The sequence below is a fragment of the Carcharodon carcharias genome, chromosome 25 (assembly GCF_017639515.1).
Source record: "Carcharodon carcharias isolate sCarCar2 chromosome 25, sCarCar2.pri, whole genome shotgun sequence".
In the NCBI taxonomy this organism is placed as follows: Eukaryota; Metazoa; Chordata; class Chondrichthyes; order Lamniformes; family Lamnidae; genus Carcharodon; species Carcharodon carcharias.
In genome coordinates, this window is record NC_054491.1 from 17,659,874 (window position 1) to 17,686,061 (window position 26,188).

At 44.6% G+C, this 26,188-nt stretch overlaps 1 protein-coding gene across 6 annotated transcripts in view; it reads right to left on the reverse strand.

Moving 5' to 3' along the window:
• The window catches only part of LOC121269706 (centrosomal protein of 164 kDa-like), a 208,208-nt gene that overhangs the window by 16,536 nt on the left and 165,484 nt on the right, over nt 1–26,188 (reverse strand). For all 6 annotated transcript variants that reach the window (XM_041174537.1, XM_041174536.1, XM_041174535.1 and 3 more), the window contains 9 exons: nt 16,747–16,866; nt 14,446–14,568; nt 13,863–14,006; nt 10,307–10,390; nt 8,302–8,370; nt 6,124–6,308; nt 4,794–4,920; nt 3,520–3,581; nt 2,257–2,464 (listed from right to left, as the gene is read on the reverse strand). In XM_041174537.1, coding sequence (XP_041030471.1) covers nt 2,257–2,464; nt 3,520–3,581; nt 4,794–4,920; nt 6,124–6,308; nt 8,302–8,370; nt 10,307–10,390; nt 13,863–14,006; nt 14,446–14,568; nt 16,747–16,866 — 1,122 coding nt within the window. The remainder of the gene's footprint in view (nt 1–2,256; nt 2,465–3,519; nt 3,582–4,793; nt 4,921–6,123; nt 6,309–8,301; nt 8,371–10,306; nt 10,391–13,862; nt 14,007–14,445; nt 14,569–16,746; nt 16,867–26,188) is intronic.

The following is a 26,188-nucleotide window of genomic DNA, read 5'->3' on the forward strand; positions in this document are numbered from 1 at the left end:
CCTCATGTGACACTTGCACATGAGTTGGGACACGTCCATCACTTTTAACTCAACTTTTATTAAATTTTTAAAAACCTACATGAAACCTCATCGCACCCGTGGATGAGGTTTCATGCTTTTTCTGAAGCCCGCCAGGGCTCCCAGCGTGTCCACCAACCTTAAGGTTATACGGCAGATCCTTTAACGACTTCAATTAGTTTTTAAATGGCCTCAGTTGGCCCTTGAAAGGTCGGCGGGCACACAGCTGATTTGGCTGCGCCCCCGCCGACCTGAAAATTTAAATGACGCGGGATGACTTTGGGAATTCCGCCTGACATCATCCCACATCATTTTACGCATCAGTGAGCGAGCCCTGCCCCACACTTGCCAAACTCAATATCCTGCCTTATATCTTTGTTGGTTAATGATCTATATCTAAAAACATCATAAATCTATATTTTCTTCCCAGGAACGTTACGTATGGACTATTTAAGCGCTTCTAACAGAAGACCCAGAGGATTTTTTTATATTCATTTGTTCATAGGATGTGGGTGTCCCTGGCTAGGCCAGCATTTATTGCCCATCCCTAATTGCCCTTGAGAGGGTGAGCTGCCTTCTTGAACTGCTACATTCCAATGTGGTGTCAGAACACCCACAGTGCTGTTAGGAAGAGAGTTACAAGATTTTGACCCAGTGGTGAAGTAATAGCAATCTTGTTCCAAGTCAGGATGGTGTGTGGCTTGGAGGGGGACATGCTGTTCCCATGCATCTGCTGTCCTTGTCCTCTAAGGTGGTAGGGATTATGGGCTTGGAAGGTGCTCTCGAAGGAGGCTTAGTCAGTTCCTGCAGTGCATCTTGTGGATAGTACACACTGCTGCCACTGTGCATTGGTGGTGGAGGGAATGAATGTTTAAGGTGGCGGATGAGGTGCCAATCAAGCAGGTTGCTCTGTCCTGGGTGGTGTCAAGCTTCTTGACTGTGGTTGAGCTGTTATCATCTAGGCAAGTGGGGAGTATTCCAACATACTCCTGACCTGTGTCTTGTAGATGGTGGACAGGTTTTTGGGGGAGTCAGGTGGTGAGTTTCTTGCCTCAGATTTCCCAACCTCTGATATTCTCTTGTAACCACAGTATTTATTTGGCTGATCCAGTTCCGTTTCTGGTCAATAGTAGCCCCAGGATGTTGATAGTGGGAGATTCAGCAATGGCAATGCCATAGAATTTCATGGGGAGATGGTCATTACCTGGCACTCGTGTAGTATGGATGTTACTTGCCACTTATCAGCCCAAGCCTGAATGTTGCTGTACACAGGCATTGACTACTTCAGTATCTGAGGAGTCATGAATGGTGCTGAAGTCATAATGCTCATTTGCAGAGCCGGTGCAGACACGCTAGGCCGAATGGCCTCTTTCTGTGCTGTAACAATTCTGTGATTCTGCGAACATTGTGCAATCATCTGAGAACATCACCACTTCTAACCTTATGATGGAGAGAAGGTCACTGATGATAAGGCTCAAGATGGTTGGGCCTAGGACACTATCCTGAGGAACCTCTGCAGCAACGTCCTGGGACTGAGATGACTGACCTCCAACGACCACAACCATCTTTCTTTGTGATGGGTATGACTCCGACCAGCGGAGAGTTTCTCCCCGATTCCCATTTACTTCAGTTTTGCTAGGGCTCCATTATGCCACACTCGGTTAAATGCTGCCTTGATGTCAAAGGCAGTCACCCTCACCTCACCTCCAGAGTTCAGCTCTTTTGTCCATGTTTGGACCAAGGCTGCAATGAGTTCAGGAGCTGAGTGGCCCTTGCAACACAAAATGAGCAAGTTATTGCTGTGTCAGTGCCACTTCGTAGCACTTTCTATGGCCTCTTCCAGCACTTGTTGATTATCGAGAACAGACTGATGAAGTGGTAATTGGCTGGGTTGGATTTGGCCTGCTTTTTGTGGACAGGCCACACCTGGGCAATTTTCCACATTGCCTGAGAGATGCCAGTGTAACTGTACTGGAATAGCTTGGCTAGGGTTGCAGGTAGTTCTGGAGCACAAGTCTTCAGTACTATTGCTGGAATGTTGTCAGGGCCCATAGCCTTTTCAGTATCCTGCCTTCAGAGGTTTCTTGATATTACATGGAGTGAATCAAATTAGCTGAAGACTGTCATCTGTGATGCTGGGGACCTCCGGAGGATTGCAAATATGCAGGAAATGGTAACAAAAGGGTGGATTGTCCGCTATCATTAGCTACAACTTTTGTTCAGTTCTAATCCCCTCACCTGTTCCAGATTTTTGTAGACATCCTGCAGGATTTGTGTGCTCTCCGGGTCTTGCACATCTTCTTGTGCTTTTCTCATGTCGTGTCTCCACTGCTGCTTAGCTGACTTAAGTGCTGTCTGCCGTTTCCTGAGCGAGTGGGTCTGTCTCATGAGGAACTCTTTGGCTTTATTGATGGACAGTCCTTCAGCAGATATATAGTACCTTACACTGGGAACGACAGATTAACCAGTTCACTTTAATTAGTAATACAAGCCACAGAAGTCAGCTTTGAATCTTCATTAAATTCACAACTTGCTCTTTTTCCTCCCAGTTTTGAAGCCAAGACTTCTTGCATGGTCTTTGACCAACTTTTCCTTGACGGGCGAACTATGAAACTTCACTCTCTGCCTTCCTCCTGCTACCTACAGACTTTTAAAACTCTAACTTTCTATGCCTCGTTATGACTTCCTGATTTACCTCTGCCTCTCTGTCATATTCTGCCTTAGGAGACTTTGCCCTTCACCTATATTTCTAAATATATTGGTGAGGTAAAGGGTGATTTTCAAAAACTGTCATGAAGTTTAGCATAAGGTAGGACAAAATAAGATTTATTCAACAACTGGCCATATTATAACTGCATTCGAGTATAAGTTATTGCCAAAGATATTGAAAGCTGCTCCAATCTGTGTTAGTCTTTAAGTATATTCCTTATTGCTTTAAATAATAGAACAGAAACTTGTAAACAATATTATTGGTACAATATTTATTACAACATTTTTACATTGACAATGGACTGTTGACAGTGGGTGTCGTACTCCCACTGCCAAGAGCAGATGAAGGAGGCAAATTCAATCAGTCGAATCTTTGCACTAAGATGGAGCTCTGCATTTCTGGCACGGACATCCAAACCAAGCCTCTTCAGAAATGAGGAGCGTACCTGTTCTCAAAGTCCTTCCTAATAAGGGGTGTGGCTTGTCCTCCCCTAACGATCCTGAGCTATAAGGAAGGACTTTGAGGACAGATACGCTCCACATTTCTGAAGAGGCTCGGTTTGGAAATCCGTGCCAGAAATGCGGAACTCCATCTTAGCGCAAAGTTCAGCTGATGGCCTTTCAACTATTGGCCGTTCAGTGAGTTCAACGTAGACTGGTGACATGGTTGATAATATAAAAATTGACTCGCACTGTAACGTTATTGGCTTTTTAATTTTCTGCGTCAATAGTGGAATAATATTTATTACAGAAAACAAAGTGGCCTGAAAGTACTGTATGTTTCTCACTTACTTATCCACGCTGACTTCCTCATCCTCAGTTCTGGGAATAGGGGAACTGCTGCGATTTGGGATCTGAAGAGTTAGAAACAAATGAAATAGTTGATCACTGCAGTTTTAAATGCTGGAAAATGCTGACTACTGAATGAATCAACTGTTGGAATGCTCACAGAGTAGATTTTATACTGGTGCTTGTTTGAAACATTAAAATTAAACTTTTAGACATGATAAACTATTCACAAGTAAGAAAAGGTCAGCTATATTATGATTTCTCATCAACAGAACTTTATATAATAGCTTAGAAGCCAGAGAAGTGAGCACACCCAAAGTTATTTTATTCACTTGCATGCACCCTTCCTTTAGGGTCTCTTGCTATAAAAGTCTAGTTTCTCAAGATTACCTGTTTGGCTGGTGCAGGAATTAAGGGGTACATTATAGTTCCTCTCTTTCTGTTGACTGCATGGACAGTCTCAAACTAGTTACTACTTGCTGAGGGCTTGTGGCACAACAGTGACCACATTTCAGCTGAAAACAACACTTTCATTCCCTAGGAGCTGAATTAAAAGAAAATAAACTGAAAATTTGAAATAATGCCATTTCTAATTAAGGGTATTTCTAAATAACGTTAATATATCCATCCATTCTTAAGATTCTGCTATTTATTTCTATCACTTCTGTTTTTATTGTGACATCCTTTGACTTAATGGGAAACATAAATGCATGGTCTCTAAAGGTGTCTAAGCTCAACATTATAAGAGTAACATTATAGAACTCCAAGGTCTGTGGTGTAGTCTTGGTTGCATCGCCACCTCTGGGACAGAAGCTCCGGTTTCAAATCCCACTTCAGGACTTGATGCCCACGGAAGCTATGTTCATCACATGGCCAAACAGGTTGATTATCAGCTTGTAAATCCTTCCAATACACCTGATGGCAGGCAGTAAGAGCAGGAGAGTTACCCGGTCAGCCATACTGCAATAGGCAATGACAAACCACTGCAGCACTTTGCCAAGCCTAATCATGGACCAATCCATGGTCACCAATGCCCTCTTAGGGCATGGTACCTGAAAGAGAAGGAGATTGGAACTCCAAATCTCTGAAAGCCATTAAACAACTGTGTTGAGATTTGCAATTTGAAAAAGTCTGATCAACTCTCGTAGTCTGAGATTTATGGCAAAATGGTGAGGTCATAAAGACAAGAAATGCAGGCTTTCTGGATTGATAAGGTTCAATTTTGTTAAAAATACTGGCCTAAAAAAAAGTCACATTTGCTTTTAAATTTCACTCACTGCTTTAATGTGAGAGTTTAAATCTTCAATGTGAAGTTCATTCCCTTCTGCACCATCAGAGGTGCCATTGATTATAGGCACTTCCTTTAGGGTCTCTTGCTTCTTTTTGACTGTGATCTCCAACTCACTGCAAAATAATATTTCATCTTAGAATTAAATTACATTAAGCACCACATCTTAACAAAGCTCAAAAACATTTGAATGTGGAGTATTTTGTAATATAGCTTTATCATCTTTTAAAAAAAAATTTTAAAAAATTGATGTATTAAACTATGGCCTTTCTTTCTTACCTCTGACAGGCATTATGATTCAATGTCACTCAAAGAAGAGAAGGCAATTCTCCATTTGCCTTAGCAAATATTTCTCCCTCAGCCAACATCATCAAAATCAGATCAACTAGGTAATTGTCTAATTGCTTTTGGAAAAGCTTAATAATAGTAAAGTGACTGCTGCATTTCCTACAGAACAGTCACTGCACTTTAGATTTATTTACTGTATGTGAAATGCTTTGGAGACATATCTGAGGTGCGACCAGGTACTATGAATATAAATCTCTTGTTTTCATCCTGCATCTATCGCTTGTTTTGACAGGGTATCAAAAAAATGTTGATATTTTGTTTAAGCATTACTACTCTATGAGGAGAATTTTCTCCCCGTCTAGAGCGGGCGCGGAGCCGATCGCCGCCCACGATCAGCTGTGCACCACCATTTTACAGGGGCAGGCCAATTAAGGCCCGCCCAGCGTGACGCATGTCCGGTAGCTCAGCATTACCTGTGCGGGCAGAGGGAAGAGGGAGAGTTGGGGCCTGCGGTCTTTCATTTGCATGCGGGACAGAGCATGGAGCTGCCTCAGGGAGATTATATTAAATGTGAAACATCAAAATAAAAAAAGTTAAAAATCATTTACACATGTCCCCTCATGTGACAGCGTCACATGCGCTGGGACATGTTTGTCAAATGTTTAATCTTTATTAATTTAATAAACCCTTCATGAAACCTCATCTCGCCCGTGGCTGAGGTTTCATGAAAAATGCGAAGACCGCCTGGGCTCTTCGACTGCCCCCCGCCAACCTTAAAGTTGGATAGGCAGTCCAGACAATTAGTTTAACTAATTTAATAGGTCTTTGACAGTTCGGCGAGCATGCAGCTGACTCCGGTGCATGCCAGCCGAACGAAAGATTGCAATGACGCGCAGTGACGTGGGGATACACGCCCGATGTCACTGTGCGTCATTTTATGTGTCAGCGTGTGGGGCCCACCCCAGCACACGAAACACAAAATTCTGCCCTATGTTCTTTGCATTCCTTCCTCCCCTCCTATCCCTGTATACCTAATTTTATTCTGGAGCTGCTGGCTTTCTTTCCTGAGAGTGTCAACCTTCAATTGTAGTTCCGCCTGTTGGTCCTGCAGCTTATTCAAGTTCTGGCGGGACTTCCAGATTGAATCCTGCAATGAGGAATGCTCACGTTTTGACTTTTCCACTTCGTATTTGTTCGGTCGCGAAGCAAGGAGTTCCTGTACACAAGGAACAAAAAAATACACAGAAAATTAAAAAACTTGCAAAACAATTTCAAAAATATATTTGAATGCAAAGTAAAAATCCATGATTAACTACACAAATTAATTTTATATATATGTCTCGATATTCATTTTTCTCTTTTCTTTAAATCATCCCCGAAATTTATTGGAAGACAAGGAGGGAGTGGGAATGTGTTTGCACGGTCCGGAAACTGGAAATGCTAGGAACACAGAGGTCCTGTTGAATTTTACGGCTGCATCTCATAATCATGTTTTTTAAAAACTTGTGTTACAAACAGGAGAGGGGTTAATTAAAACAGCACTAATTTCTCCTCTCACCACCTGTCCATAAACAGAAAGATGTTTGATTTGTTTCCCTCTTTATAAGCGGTGGCTATTCCCCAACCCCTCGGTTTTGGTGCAATCCAATTTTCTATTCATAACCCTACAGCAAACTCGAGTTAAGATGAACTAAAAAAAGGTAGTTTATCATACACATTCAAAATGCGAAAGGAGGGTCGCAATATTGCCTTCAAACGCAGGCAGTAAAGAGAGGGACAGAGAAATGAAGGCTTTCCAGTACAGAGAGCACAGAGAAAATAAATATTGGTGCACACAAGTTTGAATCCAGAATCAAAGTCCAATGAGGTATTCCTTCACAGAGGTTGGCGGGCTGAAATGTTGTGGAATTCACCTTTCCTGTGGTGTGCACTTTAGAGATAGGCCTGCCAAGATGAATCAGTCTTATAGATGATGGCACAGAACTTCCAACAGAAGTAGTGTAGATGGGGCCAGGTGTTCGACCTGGACTGAGCTCCTTTTCTGTAAGGCTGCTAGTCAGATGTTAAGCAGCAGAAGACTGAGCTTTTCAGTTCAGCAAGACAATATTACTTGTTCCACAAGTCAGAGACCCATGTCACATGACTCCCACATCGCCACCATCTTTAACAAAGGATGTGTATCCATCACCTGGATTCCAAGGACTGTTAAATGTCTCAGCCATTAGGAATTGAAAGGAAGGTTGTGGGCTTTGTCTTAGCAGATGATCCATCTCCTTCTGGCCAGCCTGGGTTATGAAATACAGATGGCCTTTGTATAGCTCTTTTTGAAAATGGACTGTATAGCAGGGGTTGTTAGTGGCTCCTCAGAAATAACAAGGTGTGGGTTTTCCTAAAACTGCCAAGTGGCTTCTTTTGTTCCGGGGTCACAGACAGACATAATTTACGCCATTTTAATGAGCTTTGTTCAGTTTTTAAAATTTTAGAAGTAGCGATGAGCATTTCTATATATATGTTTTATAAAAATGTACAGGTGTGAGGTCTAAGTCCCTCACACTTGGTTCCCCACTCAGTAGATTGAAAAGCTGAGCGGGAAAGTCAGTGGTACAAGGTTGCAGCTGGGTATTGCTGGGGATGGCCGATGGCAGTCAGAGGAGGTGAAGGCATGGTGGTAGGGGGCTCAGAGCATGGCAGCTAGGAGGAAGGGAGTCATCCGATCTCAGGGAAGGGAGAGATCACAGGGAGGAAGAAGCACTCCTGCTCCTCCTTGCTACATGCAGTGTTGGAAATGCACTTACCTACTGGGTCTGGAGGTTCCCACCTTCTGTCAGGTCTCCTAAGCCCTGAGGAGCCTGGCCCCAATACCAGAAGTAGGCTTTTTCACTGTGGGTTGAGGTCTGGGTTTCTACTTTGCCAATTTAGCATTCCCTCCCAACCCTCTCCCTCATGGGCTAAAGCTACACACCCGCACCACCACCCCCCCCAACCCCCAGACCCCTTTTCAGGTTTCCTCAACATAGGCAAAAAAATCATGAATTATAGCAATTTGAAGAAATAGAAATTGGTGGAAGTGGAGTAGGTCAATCATTGGAAAGAAAAGATTAATGTTTTGGTTTGAGCGCAAGATTGCACACAAAACAGTCTTTTGCCAGTCTGAATGTCACCTTACGGATCAGGTCATGCAGAAATCCAACAATCAGGTGTATACTTACAGCTTGTTCCCTTTGCAGCTGATCCTCTTCTGCATAAAGTTGTTCCCTTTTTAGTTTCAATGACATTTCCTGAAAAGGAATAGTTTACATCTCAAAAGAAACTATATAATAGTTTTATGACTCCAATGTTGTGAGGTTATCACTGTATTTTTCATACTAAGAACTATTAAACATGGGATGCTTTGCCACAAATGGTGACTGTTGACATTCAACACATCTCAACAGTGCAGGGCAGCAATCAACAAAGGTTCATTCTGGATGCATAAGTTAAGAATGGGCTTCCTCATTCATAATTACCTTTTAAAAGTTTCCAATCAACAAGATACTGGATAATTATTTGGGTTATAGAAAAGGGTATGGGTAGAAAACAGGAAAATGAGACTGTACAAAATCAGCCCAAAAAGAAATATATTTAGAACAGGCAAAGAGCTGAATGGTCTCCTCCTATGCTAGAGTTTGTTTCCTTCTATCTAAAAGTTTCTCTGAGTCCAATATAAGAGCTGCATTAATTTAGAATTCTTGCCAATAGAAACCTGTATTACAACATCAACAATCTGAACTAAACTTATGACTTTTATAAAGAAATTCTGTGTACAATTCTTCAAAAGTGATGTAGAGTGACGTAACTGATATCTTGCCAAGGACATAATTTACAATCTGAATTTATGAAGCAGATTGCAACCAAATTTTGGTAGGCAGAGGGTTCAAACTGGGCAAAGGTTAGACATCAGATCGTTAAAATGGCACCAAAGTACACACCTAAGAAAATCAGACCGGTTAAATGTCCAAGGCACAGCTTCTTACTGATTAATTATCCTACAATCCTTTGGATTGTCTTAATTTGTGATGTTTAATTTTTCTAGATTATGCGTCTTAAAAGGTGATTTTAAACAAAACGTTGTTCATTGCATTAGGAGAAATAAGTAGCACATGAACAAACTGAAGTGACAGACATGAAAAACTCTTTGGTCCATTTAGCCTGTCTCTTACATTAGTGATAACCATTGTATCACCATACAGACACGCTGCACCCATGTAAGCTTGCAGGAGAGGCAGAAAAGCAACAGGTAAAAACCTAGGCCAATTAGAGGAAAAGTATAGAAATCCCTCTCTGATTCCTTTAGGTGATCAAAACTAGTCATGGTGACCACACTGACTCCAATTTATATCACAGGTTACCTACCTTTATAATGGGGTGATCTCTGACCTCGCCAGAATAGCTCCTTTACAACTTTAGATCTTGACCACTGCTATCATTCTCTCCCAGAGAGTTGGTGCTGGTAATGGAGCACAGCTGTGCCAGAGCCACTGAGAGTGGATGATGTGTAAGCTGCTGCTTGAGGTGGGGTTGGTTTGCACCACTGGGGTCTATAGTCTGCCATTGTTTTTGCCACAATCCTGGGCCATAGCATATTTCTTCGTATTGCCATGCTTCACTCTTTCTGTTATACTGCTGTAACTATTTACACCTTTTCTGCAATCATCTTTTATATCCTTATTTGTTGCATTTTCTCCATTATTCCTTCTCTCCAGCTTATCATGGATCTTCCTGCCTTTTATTTTTATTCCCTGTGCACCATTTCTTTGCACTTGCTTTAAAGCTATTAATTTCTGACATACTTCCCATTCTAATGAAGGTTATTGACCTGAAACATTAACTCTTTCTTTCTCCACAGATGCTGCCTGACCTGCTAAGTATTTCCAGCATTTTGTGTGTTTATTTCAGAAATAGACTCAATCCTTTCTTACAGGAAAAATCGTGCATTCCCGTGTGTGTGTGTGCCTGGATACTTTTGGATCACTAATGGGTCCATGAAGCTGTATGGTTATTATCAATAACTATTACAGCCTCAAGGTAGGAACCAGTCTTGTTTTGGCCTTTTCAAACAAATGAAGTGATTAGTCATGCAGCTTTGAGATTGAGAATCTGCCATGCTGAGGTTGAATTGGTTCTTACACTGTGTTTTCATTTTCTGCTTTACACAGCCCCAGGTAACTAACTTACCTGGTTATGCAGCAAATTGGACTTTGCTTTTAGTTCTTTGGCTCTCATCTCCAGCTGTTCCTCAGCCTCCTGAACTTTTAATTCCTGCAGATGCATAAACATATCAGAAAACGTGCTATTGTAAAAATATACTTGAGTACCGACAGACTTTCTATTGCTCAGAGGTAACCCAAGGTCTGAGGCAGGATTGTGATATTCAGCTGCTAGCTTTAGCACATTGCTCTAGACAGGAAAATTTGGGTAATGGGAACTCCTTATCACTGAAGGGCGTTTATAATGGTTTATAAATTTTAAGCTTGAGGTCAATGAATAGCTTTCCTTTGTTGGAACTTTTTTGCATCCATAACAAAGTGGTAGTGTAGATAACAGGGGCTTCTCCAAAGTAATGGAAATAAACTTTTAAAGGAACAGGCTATTTAAGCGCAGAATGCCAGGAAACGCTTCCACATTGCTATGGGATAAAAACTAAGCATCAGGCGCTTCTGCAAAGTTGTGAGATGTCTTTCAGAGAATCAGACCCACGCAATGGTTAAGGCAAGAAGCAGGATTTTCAAGTGCAATATAGAGGGGGCCAATGAATGGATCAGAGCTATGACATAAGGCAATGGGAAAATAGGCCACAAATGTAATTTGGAACAAATTCAGAACAGGAATGCAGCTCAGCTATCTCAAGGCTAAAAAGAGGCAATAAACCATGAGTGGGACTCTGGCTTTGATGAGGCAGAGTGTCTTTTGTAAACAGAAATTTATAACTGTTTTGCAGGCATATATTTCGGACAGTTATATTTGGTTTGGAGAGTGAAGACGACATGGAAAAAAAAACTTACCTTAAGTTTAATTTGGAGTCGGAGTTCGGGAACTCCAGCTTCCAGTGGGTCTTGGGACTTCTGCGTATGCACTGGTCACACATGCGCAGTTCGAATCTTTTTCTATTTTCATGTCCCCTGCACATGCGCTGGCCAGGAGCAGTTCATGGCCACACATGCGCAGTTCATCCATCTTTACGTTCTTCAGCCGTGAATCGGCCCTGCTCACATGCGCAGACAAAAAAGAAGAAAAGTGAAATAGCGCAAAAAGGCAGGTCAGGTGGCCTGAAGAGGAGTGCCATTACAGAGAGGGTGTCCCAGGGAGCAAGTCATGGCGAGGGGGACAGGGAGAAGGTCCCAAACAAAGAAGAAGATCCCAAACCAGTGGGGCAGGAACAAGTCCCAGGTAAAGGACAAGAACAGAGATCAGAAACAGATCTTGTTAAGAGATCTTTTGAGAATTTGAGAAAAAGGGGCAAGGCAATGGGCTCTGAATTAAAGAGGGAGTGTCACATTTTTGTTTAATTATAGTCCCCATAGTATACAGGGCTATGGGCCAAGTGCTGGAAAATGGGATTAGAATAAATAGGTGCTTGATGGCTGGCACAGACATGATAAGCAACAGGGCCTGTTTCTGTGCTATATAACTCTATGACTCTATGAGCTGCAGGTAGCAGATTTGAATCAAAGTAGGCTCAAGAGAAGCTCGAAGATTTGAGGAGGCAGCCAAAGGTTGGTGACTCCTTACTGCGGGCCTTTGGATCATTGGTGTTCTGCTTGGCCTGGCCGAAGATCTGAAATTGTGCTTGGAAGGTGAAGCTTGAGTGTTTACGGAGATCCAGCAGAAAAGAATCTCAGAAGGAGAGATTGAAACCCTGAAGGTGAATCCTGGTTGAAGCTGTCCGAGTGAGAGTGACATGTAGGAGAGAATTCCCAGGTGAGGTCTTCAAATCTGGAGATTGGCAACCCTCATGAGAAAGACAGAGGGCAGAATTTTCTCTTCGGCGTGTGGGAGTGGGCCCCGCATGCTGACATGTGAAATGACGCATGGTGACTTTGGGCGTGTGTCCCAAAGTCACCGCGCGTCATTACTATCTTTCGCTTGGAGGGCGTGCACCGGAGTCGGCTACACGCCCGCCGACCTGTCAAAGGCCTGTTAAGGCCATTAATAAGCCAATTAACCAAATTGACAGGGCTGCCCATCCAACCTTAAGGGCAGGATGAGGTTTCATGAAGGGTTTATTAAATTAATATTTTTCAAACATTTCATAAAGATGTCCCAGCTTATATGATGCTGTCACATGAGGGGGCATGTGTAAATTATTTTTTTTACCGTCTTTATTAAAAATTCTCATTCTGAAATTAATTTCTCTGAGGCAGTTCTGTGCTTCAGGGAGATTTCTGTGCTCTTTCGTGCCCACACATCACGCTGGGCAGGCTTTAATTGGCCCGCCCACATAAAATGGCAGTGATCAGCTCCATGCCAGGCCGCACCCACTCCCGACCAGCCCAGTCCAGAAAATTCTCCCCAGAGTTTCAGTGAGTCAGTTGGCTCACAGTGTAACAAGTGTCTGGGCAGGCTGTTGAGAAATACATAGACTCTGCTTTGGTCACATCTGTCATTCACTTTGGAGTGTGGTGTGTCTGACCACAGTTTGACTGTTCATTCACATACATCACGCACTTACCTTGAATACTAGAGTGTAAGATAGATAAAGTAAATTGTTTTATCTTTCCCAATTTGTACGTGTCAGTAAAGCAATAGTTGGGGTGAAGGAATAGTGAATATTTGAATAATTTTCTTGTGTTTGTATCGAGATCATTCCAACCATAAATTCCAGTGTAATTTAACTCATTCTTCTTGTTCAATAAATGTTTTATTCCGTGCGTTAAAAGTTCATCAGCAAGCCTCCCGTGAATTTGTTCAGTAACTTACCTCCACGGTTTCCTAAATTTTGGGATTTGACTTGTCCAGTGTTAACATCAGCTGGGGTTGTAACACAAGCTAAAGGGGTATGAGGAGTAGAGAGATAAAATTAAAGTTTCCTGCTAAAACAATTAATCTGTGGACCAAAGGGTACCAGTATTTTCAAAAGATAATTTTTTTTCCAGTTGATCTCAAATGTCCCTGTCTTTAAGGATGCAGGCCAGCCCCCAGGATCCTAGATGAGTGCACAGTGGGCTAATTTAAATAATTAGTCAGTGTTAATAAATCCTATGCAGCTAGATAGCATGGTCCATTTTGCGCTAAAATTATTGGTTGAGAACTCATGCATGGCCACAGCTGCAGGTGGTGAACTTGATTCTCCTGCCTTCAGCCTCCAAGGCTCCGCGTTCCTGGCAGAGCATTGGGAAATTAAGTCCAAGGAGTTTACTGACATTGTGACTGCAGTGTTAATAAGGTTGGGGTATTGATGTGCATTCCAAAGGAATGACCTTCTTTCTTTAAAGAAGAAAGTACTGTCAGGACAAGTTTGGACTTGCCAATCAGCTACTTAAAATGTGCCTAAAACAAATTTAATTGGTGCAAAGTGCACAGGAGCCTAACTTGTCTGCAAGATGTTGTTGTGTTGGGTCATTGTTCACATGATGCCTGAAGTGTGTAATGGTGTTTTGTGGAGTTAACGAGGGGAATGTACTGACCCACAGGAAGGCATACAGTTTGCCTAGTACTTAATCTGTATGCTTTTGACTTGCATTTCAAACTATTTATTTGGCAGATCATTGCACATAGCTGCTGTTTCGCTTACTTTCTCTCCGTATAACTTTCGTAACTCCTCAAGGCGATGGTCCAGTTCCCGACGAAGCTCCGATAGCTCGCGCTCATGGAATTGAGTTAATCGCTCATGTTCTGCCTGCAGCTGCTTCAGGAGTCTACCTCTCTGCTGTCGCTCCTAAACAATGACAACCAATGACCACATTAATCAGGACAAGCAAAGTGGTGGATGTGGAAATATGGTGCTGGAATACAAGTGCCTTTTCATTTCAATCTTTATGTAAAGAAGTGAAATGGATTGAAGTACAACCAAGCTAGACCATGGCAAATTAAACCATACATTAATGGGAACTCTCTGGCTGCTTGCAGCATCTATAATCAGATAACTATTTACTGATGAACAATTGTGCCAGGCATTGAGAAATGTAAGAAATAATGAACGAGATAAGGCCAACTCTATGATCCCAACCTCTGGCTAGATACTTACTCTTAAATCAAGTGGCTAAACTTCAAATCCTGCACATGTTAAGCATTTAAAAAAAAACAGAACTACAAAGAGATTCAACCGGTACAGGAGCATGCTAGAAGCAGAAAGTTTGCTCAACTGATTCACTCACCTCTTCTTCATACTCCTCTCTAATCCTATCTACAGTTTGCTCATGTTCTTCTTTCATCTGTTCCATTTTCCACTCATGATCTTTCTCTACCTCCTCCCGTTTTTCTTTCAACAAATCACTCAGCTATAAACAACAATAACAGTGTAAAGCATTTGTTGAGCAAGGAATTCCTCATTTTTATGTTTTGATAAGATGCAATATATAGAAAGATCCACAGGTAAATTTATAGTACCGAACTACCTTCCCACTTCTATCTGAATACAGCTTCAGGATTAAAACCATTCCTTTAAGTAATAAAATCAATGTAAGTTCAACTAGGGAAGAAAGTGTATCAACACAGGAGTATATATTAATGAGTTATTAGAAAGTCCTAAATTTTAGAAGAGGATAAATGTGCATTTATTGACAATTTCTCATGTGGTAGCTGTGCAAGGGAGCTGATAGTGAGATACCACCCTACGTTCCCAGCCACTAGTTTTGCAGGAAGACCTTTGGATCCGAGCTACCCAGTGCTTTGCCTGATGTTTGACAGACCTTTTTTTAAATCCCCATATAAGAGTGTTCGGGGTATACTTGTGCTTCTTGCCAACCTAGAGGAACAAGACAATGTAACTTTGCAGGTGTCAGAACCTTTGGGTTGCGATCTTGATAGCATTTGGAATAGTTGGAACATTTGGGCAAGGATATTCATTTTATTGTGTTTGCCCTATCTTATCAACCCTTTTAACAACATTCAGTCCATTGTGCTTCTGCTGGCTCTTTGATGGAGCTGCCCAATTTGGCGCATACTCTAAATAATACACACAACACACAATGTACAGGTATAAATATACCTATTGGTGGTAGTTGTGTTGGGGTTGGATATAAACAGTGAATACCTTTTTAGACAGGATGTTGAGTTTTGATACAACTGGTGCATTTAGGTATCTAAAGCAGTATCTAACCATGCAAAGATGTAGGACCAATATGTTTATGAGTATGTCCTGTGTAAGGGTCACAATGATGAAAATTAGTCATGTCATGCCAGTGACAGCTCACTTCTTTGAAGCAGATCAATTTCTGGTGACTTTTCAACAGTCCTCAGGTAAATCTTGGGAGGGAGCGGTGTAAGGGGAGGGGTCTCCAGTTGGGGGTGGCCACAGGGAGCGTTATGGAGCAAGAGGAATGTTCCTGTTGCTCGGGGCTCCTTGGCAACTATAGAAGAATAATTTTACCTGCCCTTTTGGTATCAGTTACTTGCTAGGCCATATCAAGACTGAGCTGAGTAGACCCAACACCTACTCAGCTTGGAACAGTCCAATTTCTCGAGGAGAACTAAAGTGGTGTTAAGTACTCATTAGTATATGTAAGGAGCCTAATACCCATTTTAAGTGGCTTCAGGATGCCTAAAAAAATTCATCTGACCCATACTTCAGGCACCCTTGAGACATGCAAGACAGAACCACAAAATTAATGTTTTTGTCTCTTGTTCTACATCTGAAAGATGGTGTCTGTTTTCTACCAGATACTCTCCATCTGAGTGGTCGAGCTTGCACCTGAGAGTTGTCCAAAATCATCGATGCTTTGAAAGATATTGAGGAGGGGGGTGGCAGGGGATGGGGTCATGTGGTTATACGTATGTGTTGGTTTGCAGTTTCTCCAGCCTGTACTCTGGATGTCTGGCATTTCGCTAGGTGTTCTGTGGCCAGCACAAATAGAGGAAGAGATACAGCATTTCCGTTTGGTTCTCTGATGGAAGAACAATATAGAGACCTAAAGCTATTTTTGCATCCCTTGGTGTGAGGGATAAGTATTTTGATCCACTTCCTGAACACATTTCACGTATCATTGTCTTGAATGTCACAAGAAAAAAATTCCGTTTCACTTTGTGAAATGCATTTTCAGTGTACAGAAAGGCTACAAAGATAGAAAAGGTGGGTGCTCTTACGGTGGTGCATCTCACAGAATGATCATTTCCTGAGACAGACCTGTATAAAGTCTATTTGGTTATAAGAGGACATTACCAATTCTTTTTAACTCATGTTTAAAATCCATCATGATACAAATTAATCTGCTGCTTCCCAATACACACTTTATATCATTCCACAGCCTACAGCTATTGTGCAATGGCAGTCAATTGCCCATTTAATGCATAACTGCACAGAGATAGCATAATTGTATGGAAGTTTTTTTTTTAAGAAGCATTTTGGGGGCCATTTTTATACTTGGATTCATGCAGAAAATACTCACGTTCAGGCACAAGAAATTATTGGATTTCATAATTATCCTCAATAAGAATTTGGAGAATACATAGTTACTCACCTCTCGTTCATAGTCTGCAATTTGTTGCATTTTCCTCTCTGTTTTCTGAAGATCTCGCTGTAGCTGAGCTTCCTCATTATTGTGGGCTTCAGCCGTCTGTTTCTGGAGATTGGAAAGTAGCTTGGGAAAGAAGCAGAAATGAATTGTTCCAGGAGCATCCTCTTAACCTCTAGTAATGACATATCAGGTTAACTTTCTTAACTCTTTAGTTTTTTTAAGATGGCCTCGTGTTGATGGTCAGGCACTGAATAAAATTCAAATGGAGCTGTTGGACCTATGAACACCCTGCTTTGGAGGGCCAACATTGATGGATTTTGTTTCTATCAAATGCAATGGCAGGTTTTGGGATGTCCAAAAAAATTAGGTCCTAAGTACCAGAATCAAGGAGTTCACCTCCTCTATATTGATAATGTGCTCAGCCGTCATCAACAAATTATCAATGCACAAATGTCACTGCATCTTTTCCAGTGATATTCAGTTTTGTTTACATTAAAGCTGCTCTCTTTTGACATTTTGCTATGGATCTCTCTGTGTATATACATTTGACAATAAATGAGGATGACATAAATGGGGAAAACAGATTTGGAGGAATGAATAAATTCAACAAAATGGGGAAGCTGAATGAACATTACTAGCGATTGAGCAGTAAGATAGGGTGCCTCTGCTTTAACAGTGCATGTTCCTCACAACATGAGAGTCAGCAAATCTTCTAAAACAATTGCTTAAGGTTATCGGGGGAGTCAGGAATGTGGGGTTGAGGTTGCATTCAGATCAGCCATGATCTTATTGAATGGCAGAGCAGGCTTGAGGGGCTGAGTGGCCTACTCCTGCTTCTAATTAATGGGAAGAATTTTCCCCCGGTCGGTTGGGGGGGAAATGCAGGAGCGGGTGTGGGCAGGCACGCCTCCGATCAGCGCCCTTGATTGGGAGCGCACCACCGTTTTACGTGGGCGGGCCAATTAAGGCCCACCCAGCATGATGTCCACCAGGAAGTGCTATGCTCTCCCTGTGCAGGTGGGGGAGATTCCCTCAGCTGGGAGTGCGCCCTTTTGCGCATGAGCGCAAAAGAGCAAACTGATCTCCCTGAGGCTAATTGCGGCTCCAAATTTAAAAATGTTAAAAAGACAGAAACAACATTTCTCTGATATGTCCCGTCACGTGACACTGTCACAAGAGTTGGAACATGCCCATCACTTTCAGTGACACCTTTATTAAATATTTAAAAGCCCTCATGAAACCTCATCCCGCCCGTGGATGAGGTTTCATGCTTTTTCTTAAGCCCACCAGGGCAACCTTAAGATTGGACAGGCAGGTCTATTAATTACATTAAGTACTTTTTAAATGGCCTCAACAGGCCACTGACAGGTCGACAGGCGCACAGCAGATTCGGCTGTGCCCCCGCCGACCTGAAAATGGAAATGATGTGGGGTGATGTCAGGAGTTCTGCCCAACATTATCCCGTGTCATTTTATGCATCAGCAGGCGGGGCCCACCCTAAAGATTCTGTCCCATATGTTCGTATCAACAAAAAATGCTAAATTAAAAACATTTAGTGATGTCATAGAAAGATCAAAAGGAAGAACATTTTAGAGTTAATGACAATTCAGTCATGGTCTAACCCTAATTCTTTAAACAGTTTCATTGCATCAGTCTGCTGGAAAATGATCCAAACAAAAATTGTTCACTGCAAATCTTTTAATAGAATTGCACAAAATCTACAGCACAGAAACCGGACATTCTGCCCAACTGGTCTATGCCACTGTTTACAATCCACCTTAGCCTCCTCCCACTCCAGTGCATTGCCCCACCCTGCCCTCATATCCCTATATTCCCCTGCCTCTTATGTGCAGCAAGCCTTCCTTTAATGTGTTAATACTGTCTGCTCCACATGGTCACGAGTTTCACATTCTACTGTTTAAATAAATCCTACCTAAATTCTTAATTTGACCTATTGTATTGATCCTGTATTTATAGGAAGGAGGCCATTCAGCTTGTCGTGTCCATGCCAGCTCTCTGTAAGAGCAACTCAGCCTGTCCCAATCCCTTGCCTTTCCCCCATCACCCTGTAGTATTTTTCTCTTCAGATAATTATCCAATTCCTTTTTGAAAGCCACGATTGAATCTGCCTCCACCACACTCTCAGAAACTGCATTCCAGGCCCAAAGCACTTGCTGAGTAAAAATGTTTTCCCTCACGTCACCTTTGATTCTTTTGCCATTTACCTTTAATTTGTATGTTCAAGTTTTCAACATTTCTGCCCTGAATATAATTTTCTTCCTACCGAGTGTGTCCAGGTCCCTTACGATGTTGAAATCCTCAACCAAATCTCCACTCAACCTTCTCTGAAGAGAACAGCTCCAGCTTCTCTAATCTATCCTTGTAACTAAAATTCCCTCAACCCTGAAACTGTTCTCCTAAATCTTTTCTGCACCCTCTCTAATGCCTTCACATCACACCAAAAGCGTGGTGCCTAGAAATAGGCACAGTTTTTACCTTGATGGGCGGGCGGGCCCCACCGGCTCGGCGCAGGTGGGCAGCCGAACTTCGCCGCTGAAACGGGGCCCGCCGCCATTTTGAGTGGACGGGCCACCCGTCGGGAAGCGCTATGCGTTTCCTGTGCGGGGGGGGTGGGGTGTGTGTGTGGAGAGAGAGAGAGTTTCCCATCTTTCAAAGTGCACTCTTTTGTGCATGCACGTGAAAGAGCACACATCTCCCTGAGACTAAGTGCTGTCTCAGGGAGATTGCTGACAGTATAAAAATCTTTAAAAATAGAAAAACATTAAAATTATTAACATGTCCCCCTCATGTGACAATGCCACACGAAATGGGACATGTTAATAAGAAGCACATAAACTTTATTGAAGTTTTTAAAAATGGACATGAAACCTCATCCCGCCAGTGGATTTAACAAGCTTAATTATCCTGTCAATGGCCTTAATTGGCCATTGACAGGTCGGCGGGCAGACAGTTGATCTGATTTCGCTGTTCGCCCGCCTTCCTCAATATTTAAAGGGACCAGGATAACCTTGGGGGTTCCTCCCGACGTCATCCCGCGTCATTTTCACCTCGGCGAGCGGGCCCCACCCCCAAATCGTCAAGGGGAAAATTCTGCCCAATAGGTGGAATCGTCCGTTCTGAAGTCTAAGTTCAGTGCAGGGGGACAGGGTGACTGACCACATGCTATCTTGTGCTGTTCAGCTCATTACCTATGTATCCGCATAGCGGACCTCATGGCGGGTCCAGGCAGGAAGTCACTGTCCTGTCATTGCCTATGGGCTGGAAGGTCCGGGCGCTATATTTAAAGAGCGCCCGGACAGCCATTCACTCGCTGCAGGCCAGCAGCTGCAGATTCTACCAAGACCAGGATGCAGCCCCACAATTCAACGAAGCCTCTCTGGGGACTCTCCTCCAGGCCGTCCAGGGAAAGCAGGAGGTGTTGTTTTCCCAGGATGGCAGCAGGAGGCACTCCTGTCTGACCACGGTGGCCTGGTCAGAAGTCGCAGTGGAGGTTAGTGCCTGTGGGTCCCAGCACAGAAATATCCAGCAGTGTCGCAAGAGGATGACTGATCCGCTATGCTCTTCCAGGGCAAGTGTAACATCTAATCCCTTCAAAATGATACTAATAAGGGTATCAGGCAGTCTAAGTGTGCAAGTGCACAGGGATGTCAGACAGGAGCTTGGGTTGCAGCACTCACCAGCAGATGGGACATCCACACTGAATGTGCGCCAGCTACTTCATGCTCTCGATCTTATAACAGTTGCAGGACATCCTGCTTCTTAATCGCTTACTGAGGAAGGCTTAGCAGCTGCCTTAAGCATGCATGCTCCTCATCTGCTATTGCAACCAGTGGGATGAAAGTCAATCCTTCCGTCTTTCTGCAGGACAAGAACACCCAGAACAAATTGGTGCGCTCCTAGGCTGAGAGCAGAATTCTGGACACTTGAGTCCTCATGCTGTATAAGCAGCAGGTCGCAGAGATAGCCAGGGAGGAGCAGGACTGTACCTGTGATGAGATACAGCTCTCCCAGGAAGCCAGGGAGGATGTTTCCAATCTGCAGTTGTCAGCTGCACCCACAGAGTGAGACATTTATTTAAGGAATTTGGTTAGTCAATCACTAAATCTTTCTTTTCTCTATTCCAGGTACAAGAAAGAAAAGGAGAAGGCCATCAACCCAGACCTGCCATAGCTCCAAGTCCAAATCCATCTCTGAGGTGGGTGTCTCAGAAGCCTCAGGGGATGCAGCATCATGGTGTTCACCTGCACCTTCCATCAGTACAGATACAGTCACCTCAGTGAGTCCATGTTCTAGAATAGATTCAGGGTCACAATCTTGTGAGTACATCACTGACATGGGTCCACAGCTGGCAGTGAAAGTGACAGCCGAGGTCCTTGACACTGAGGGAACTGCTAGAGACCAGGTCCCTGCTCTGCCCCATGCAGATGATGACCCTCTGGGGTCAGACCCAGAGATGCAGAGACAGGCAGGGGAACATCAGGTAGAATTGCCAGAGGCCAAATGCAGACCAGACTGAAGGCTGGAGCAGTCCATTCATATTCTGTCTGATGTCCAGCGATGCATGCAGTGCAGGAGTGGTTAAGCACAAGGGGAACAGGGCACCTCAACCTTAGCAGGTCACTAAAAAACACTCACAAAATTCATCATAAGAGCGCAACAGAGCATAGCTGTCATCCAATTCCCTCATTATTAGGGTGTCCCTTTAGTCAGCCAATTGTGCTGACCTTAAACTCCACCCACCTGAAAAGGCCGTCGTCTCACTTCTAGGTATCTAATTTTTAAATCAAAATGGTGGGTGTTAGCATTCAGGCTTCCGACACCACCTTTTACCCTCCCCCTGCCACCTGCCAACTCCCCCTCCATCACCCTTGACACACCCAATAATCACCACTCCTCTCCCCTCTGTCACCTTTGAACCTCTCCCCCGACACTGGACCACCTTGACATGCCTTCCCTGCACTCAGAGCCTACACCCGTTACCGTCCCTATTCCCACCCTGAACCTGACACCTCCCATTATCCAGGTCACCTGCTGTTCCCGTCACATTCTGAAATCCACACTCAGTGCCATGCGCCACCATATGAACACACTCGACCTCTCCCTCCAGCAGCACCGCCATACCCTTTTTCAAAGCTGCGCGTGCCCCCAGTTTCATTTTATCCTTCGGCTCATCCGACGCCTCAACAAGAAACTTTTTCTCTTTCTCTCAAGTGCTAAGGAATGCAAGCTCCAACAACTCATCGACACCAACACCCATCTAGGACCCTCCAACCCTGCCTGTCCCTCCGTCCCCACCCTTTCTTCCAATCCCAACCCCAGCTGTGTATTCACTATACCCCCTGACCTTCCCCTCTCCGATGCTGAACGTTCAGTGCTCAGCAAAGGAATTAGTTTCATACCCTTACGCCCTCACCTCGATGAATTTCGGGCTCGGCATGATACTGAACTCTTCTTCCGCCATCTTCGTCTCCAGGCTCACTTCTTTGGGCAGGAGTCCTCTCCCAGTTCAACGGATCCTTTTACCCATCTCCAGTATTCTCCCTCCACCTGGACCCCTCCCTCTGGATTCTTACCTTCTCTCGATCTTTTCACTGAGAACTGTCGGCGCGACATTAGTCGTCTCAATTTCTCTGCTCCTCTCACCCATTCTAACCCGTCTCTCTCTGAACTTACTGCACTCCATTCTCTCAGGTCCAACCCTGACATTGTCATCAAACCCGCTGACAAGGGTGGTGCTGTTGTTGTCTGGCGCAGTGACCTCTACCTCGCAGAGGCTGAGCGTCAACTCGCAGACACTTCCTCCTACCTCTCCCTGGACCATGACTCCACCACTGAACATCAAGCCATTGTTTCCAGGACTGTCACTGACCTCATCTCCTCTGGGGATCTCCCTCCCACAGCTTCCAACCTGATAGTCGCCCAACCTCGGACGGCCCGCTTCTATCTCCTACCCAAAATCCACAAACAGAACTGCCCCGGTAGACCGATCATCTCAGCTTGCTCCTGCCCCACAGAACTCATTTCTTGTTACCTTGACTCCCTTCTCTCTCCCCTTGTCCAGTCCCTTCCCACCTACATCCGTGATTCCCCTGACACCTTACGTCACATCAACAATTTCCAGTTCCCTGGCCCCAACCGCTTCCTCTTCACCATGGACGTCCAATCCCTCTACACCTCCATCCCCCACCAGGATGGTCTGAGGGCCCTTAGCTTCTTCCTCGAACAGAGGCCCGCACAATCCCCATCCACCACTACTCTCCTCCGTCTGGCTGAACTTGTTCTCACGCTGAACAATTTCTCCTTCAACTCCTCTCACTTCCTCCAAATAAAAGGCGTGGCTATGGGTACCCGTATGGGCCCCAGCTATGCCTGTCTCTTTATGGGGTATGTGGAACATTCCTTGTTGCAGTCCTACTCCGACCCCCTTCCACAACTCTTTCTCCGGTACATCGATGATTACTTCGGTGCCGCTTCATGCTCTCGTCGGGACTTGGAAAAATTTATTAATTTTGCTTCCAATCTCCACCCCTCCACCATTTTCACGTGGTCCATCTCTGACACTTCCCTTCCCTTCCTTGACCTCTCTGTCTCAATCTCTGGTGATAGACTGTCCACCAATATCCATTACAAACCCACCGACTCCCACAGCTATCTCGACTACAGCTCCTCACACCCCGCTTCCTGTAAGGACTCCATCCCATTCTCTCAGTTCCTTCGCCTCCGTCGCATCTGTTCCGATGATGCTACCTTCAAAAACAGTTCCTCTGACATGTCCTCCTTCTTCCACCCACGGTCGTTGACAGGGCCCTCAACCGTGTCCGGCCCATCTCCCGCGCATCCGCCCTCACGCCTTCTCCTCCCTCCCAGAAACATGATAGGGTCCCCCCTTGTCCTCACTTATCACCCCACCAGCCTCTGCATTCAAAGGATCAGCCTCCGCCATTTCCGCCAACTCCAGCATGATGCCACCACCAAACACATCTTCCCTTCACCCCCCTTATCGGCATTCCGTAGGGATCGCTCCCTCCGGGACACCCTGGTCCACTCCTCCATCACCCCCTACTCCTCAACCCCCTCCTATGGCACCACTCCATGCCCACGCAAAAGATGCAACACCTGCCCCTTCACTTCCTCTCTCCTCACCGTCCAAGGACCCAAACACTCCTTTCAAGTGAAGCAGCATTTCACTTGCATTTCCCCCAACTTAGTCTACTGCATTCGTTGCTCCCAATGTGGTCTCCTCTACATTGGAGAGACCAAACGTAAACTGGGCGACCGCTTTGCAGAACACCTGCGGTCTGTCCGCAAGAATGACCCAAACCTCCCTGTCGCTTGCCATTTTAACACTCCACCCTGCTCTCTTGCCCACATGTCTGTCCTTGGCTTGCTGCATTGTTCCAGTGAAGCCCAACGCAAACTGGAGGAACAACACCTCATCTTCCGACTAGGCACTTTACAGCCTTCCGGACTGAATATTGAATTCAACAACTTTAGGTCGTGAGCTCCCTCCCCCATCCCCATCCCCTTTCTGTTTCCCCCTTCCTTTTTTTTCCAATAAATTATAAAGATTTTCCTTTTCCCACCTATTTCCATTATTTAAAAAAAAAATTAAAAAAAAACCCCACTAGAGCTATACCTTGAGTGCCCTACCATCCATTCTTAATTAGCACATTCGTTTAGATAATATCACCAACTTTAACTTTAACACCTATGTGTTCTATTGTACTATTGTCGTTGACATCTTTTGATGATCTGCTTCTATCACTGCTTGTTTGTCCCTACAACCACACCCCACCCCCCCACCTCCCTCTCTCTCTATCTCTCCGCCCCCCACACACACACCTTAAACCAGCTTATATTTCAACTCTTTCTTGGACTCGAACTCAAGTTCTGTCGAAGGGTCATGAGGACTCGAAACGTCAACTCATTTCTTCTCCACCGATGCTGCCAGACCTGCTGAGTTTTTCCAGGTAATTCTGTTTTTGTTTTGGATTTCCAGCATCCGCAGTTTTTTTGTTTTTATCACCTGTGTAGTCTGCTTCTGTGATCCCCTCCCCGCCAATGAAACCTTCACCTACCCAACTATCACCCTGGACCTGCCACCTATCACATCCCACTCCCCACTCTGACTGTGATTGTTCCCTCCTTTGCCCAGTACCCTCAGTTCCAACCCCAGAGCCCCACTGGTGAAGGCACCAACCTCACCCTCTGGTCCCATCTCTCTTCAACCATCCTTGCCCGTAAACCCTTCTCTCCCACCCAGCCACAGGACCCCTAGACCCGAAACAACAGGCCCTAGCCTCCATGCTACGCCGCTGCACCCTCACATTCCCTCACTGCCTCCCCACTTGACTGGATTGTCCCTTCCTTTCCTGGACACCCTCCCTCCCCTTCCCTGGACACTCTCCCTCCCCTTCCCTGGCTACTCTCTTCCTTCCCCGAATATGCTCCTCTCTTCCAGCCTTGCATGTCTCCCATGTCCAGCTTACGCTCCACCCTACACTCGCCTTCCACCGCCTCCCATTTTCAACCTCCGCTTCACTCTACACCCCCTTTCCAGCCTTAGCCTGCCTCCTCTATCCAGTCGCTGCTCCACCACCCTGCACCCAGCCCCCCCACCCACTCAACTTCCGCAGTCCCCAAGAAGTCGAAAACAGTGCTTACTTACCTCAATGTCATGAGAGGAGTGAAGCTCCCCATGTACAGTCGTAAAACTGGATGTTCTAATTTCTCACTAGCAGGGCACTTAATTCCAGTGAGGTGGCCTTTTAATGAGCATGCATGACATGCTTATACATGCAAAAGGACTTCCCGACATTAAAGGCAGGTTGAGTTTCCTGACAAACAAAGTCCCGAGAACAGAATTCCTACAGTTCATCCGGGCATCGGGAAACTGAATTTTGGCCTCATGCCAGACTAAGTTCCCCTGCCCACCAAACAGTCCTGTCAGCAGCAAGAAGGAAGATTCCACTCAATATTCCACTTGAGGTTGAGCCAGTGTTTTCTAAAGGTTCACCAGAACCTCCTTGCTTTTGTACTCTATGGGCTGGATTTTCACCCTCCAGGCAGGTAGGAGTCAGGAAAATTCCTGGCTTGGTCCATCTCCGGAGAAAGTGGCAGAAAGACAGGGGGTAGAATCTTTGGCTCGACGAGCGGGGGTGGGGCCTGCTCGCCAAGGCGTAAAGTGACATGGGGTGACATCGGGCGTACATCCCGACATCACTGCGTGTCATTTAGATTTTCAGTTCGACTGTCAAAGGCCAATTAAGGCCATTTAATTAACAATTAAAATAATTAATGGAGCTGCCCGCCCAACCTTAAGGTTGGGGGGCAAGTGAAGAGCCCTGGCAGCTTTCGCATTTTTCATGGAACCTCTGCCACGGGCGGGATGAGGTTTCATGAATGATTTTAAATTTTCTCAAAA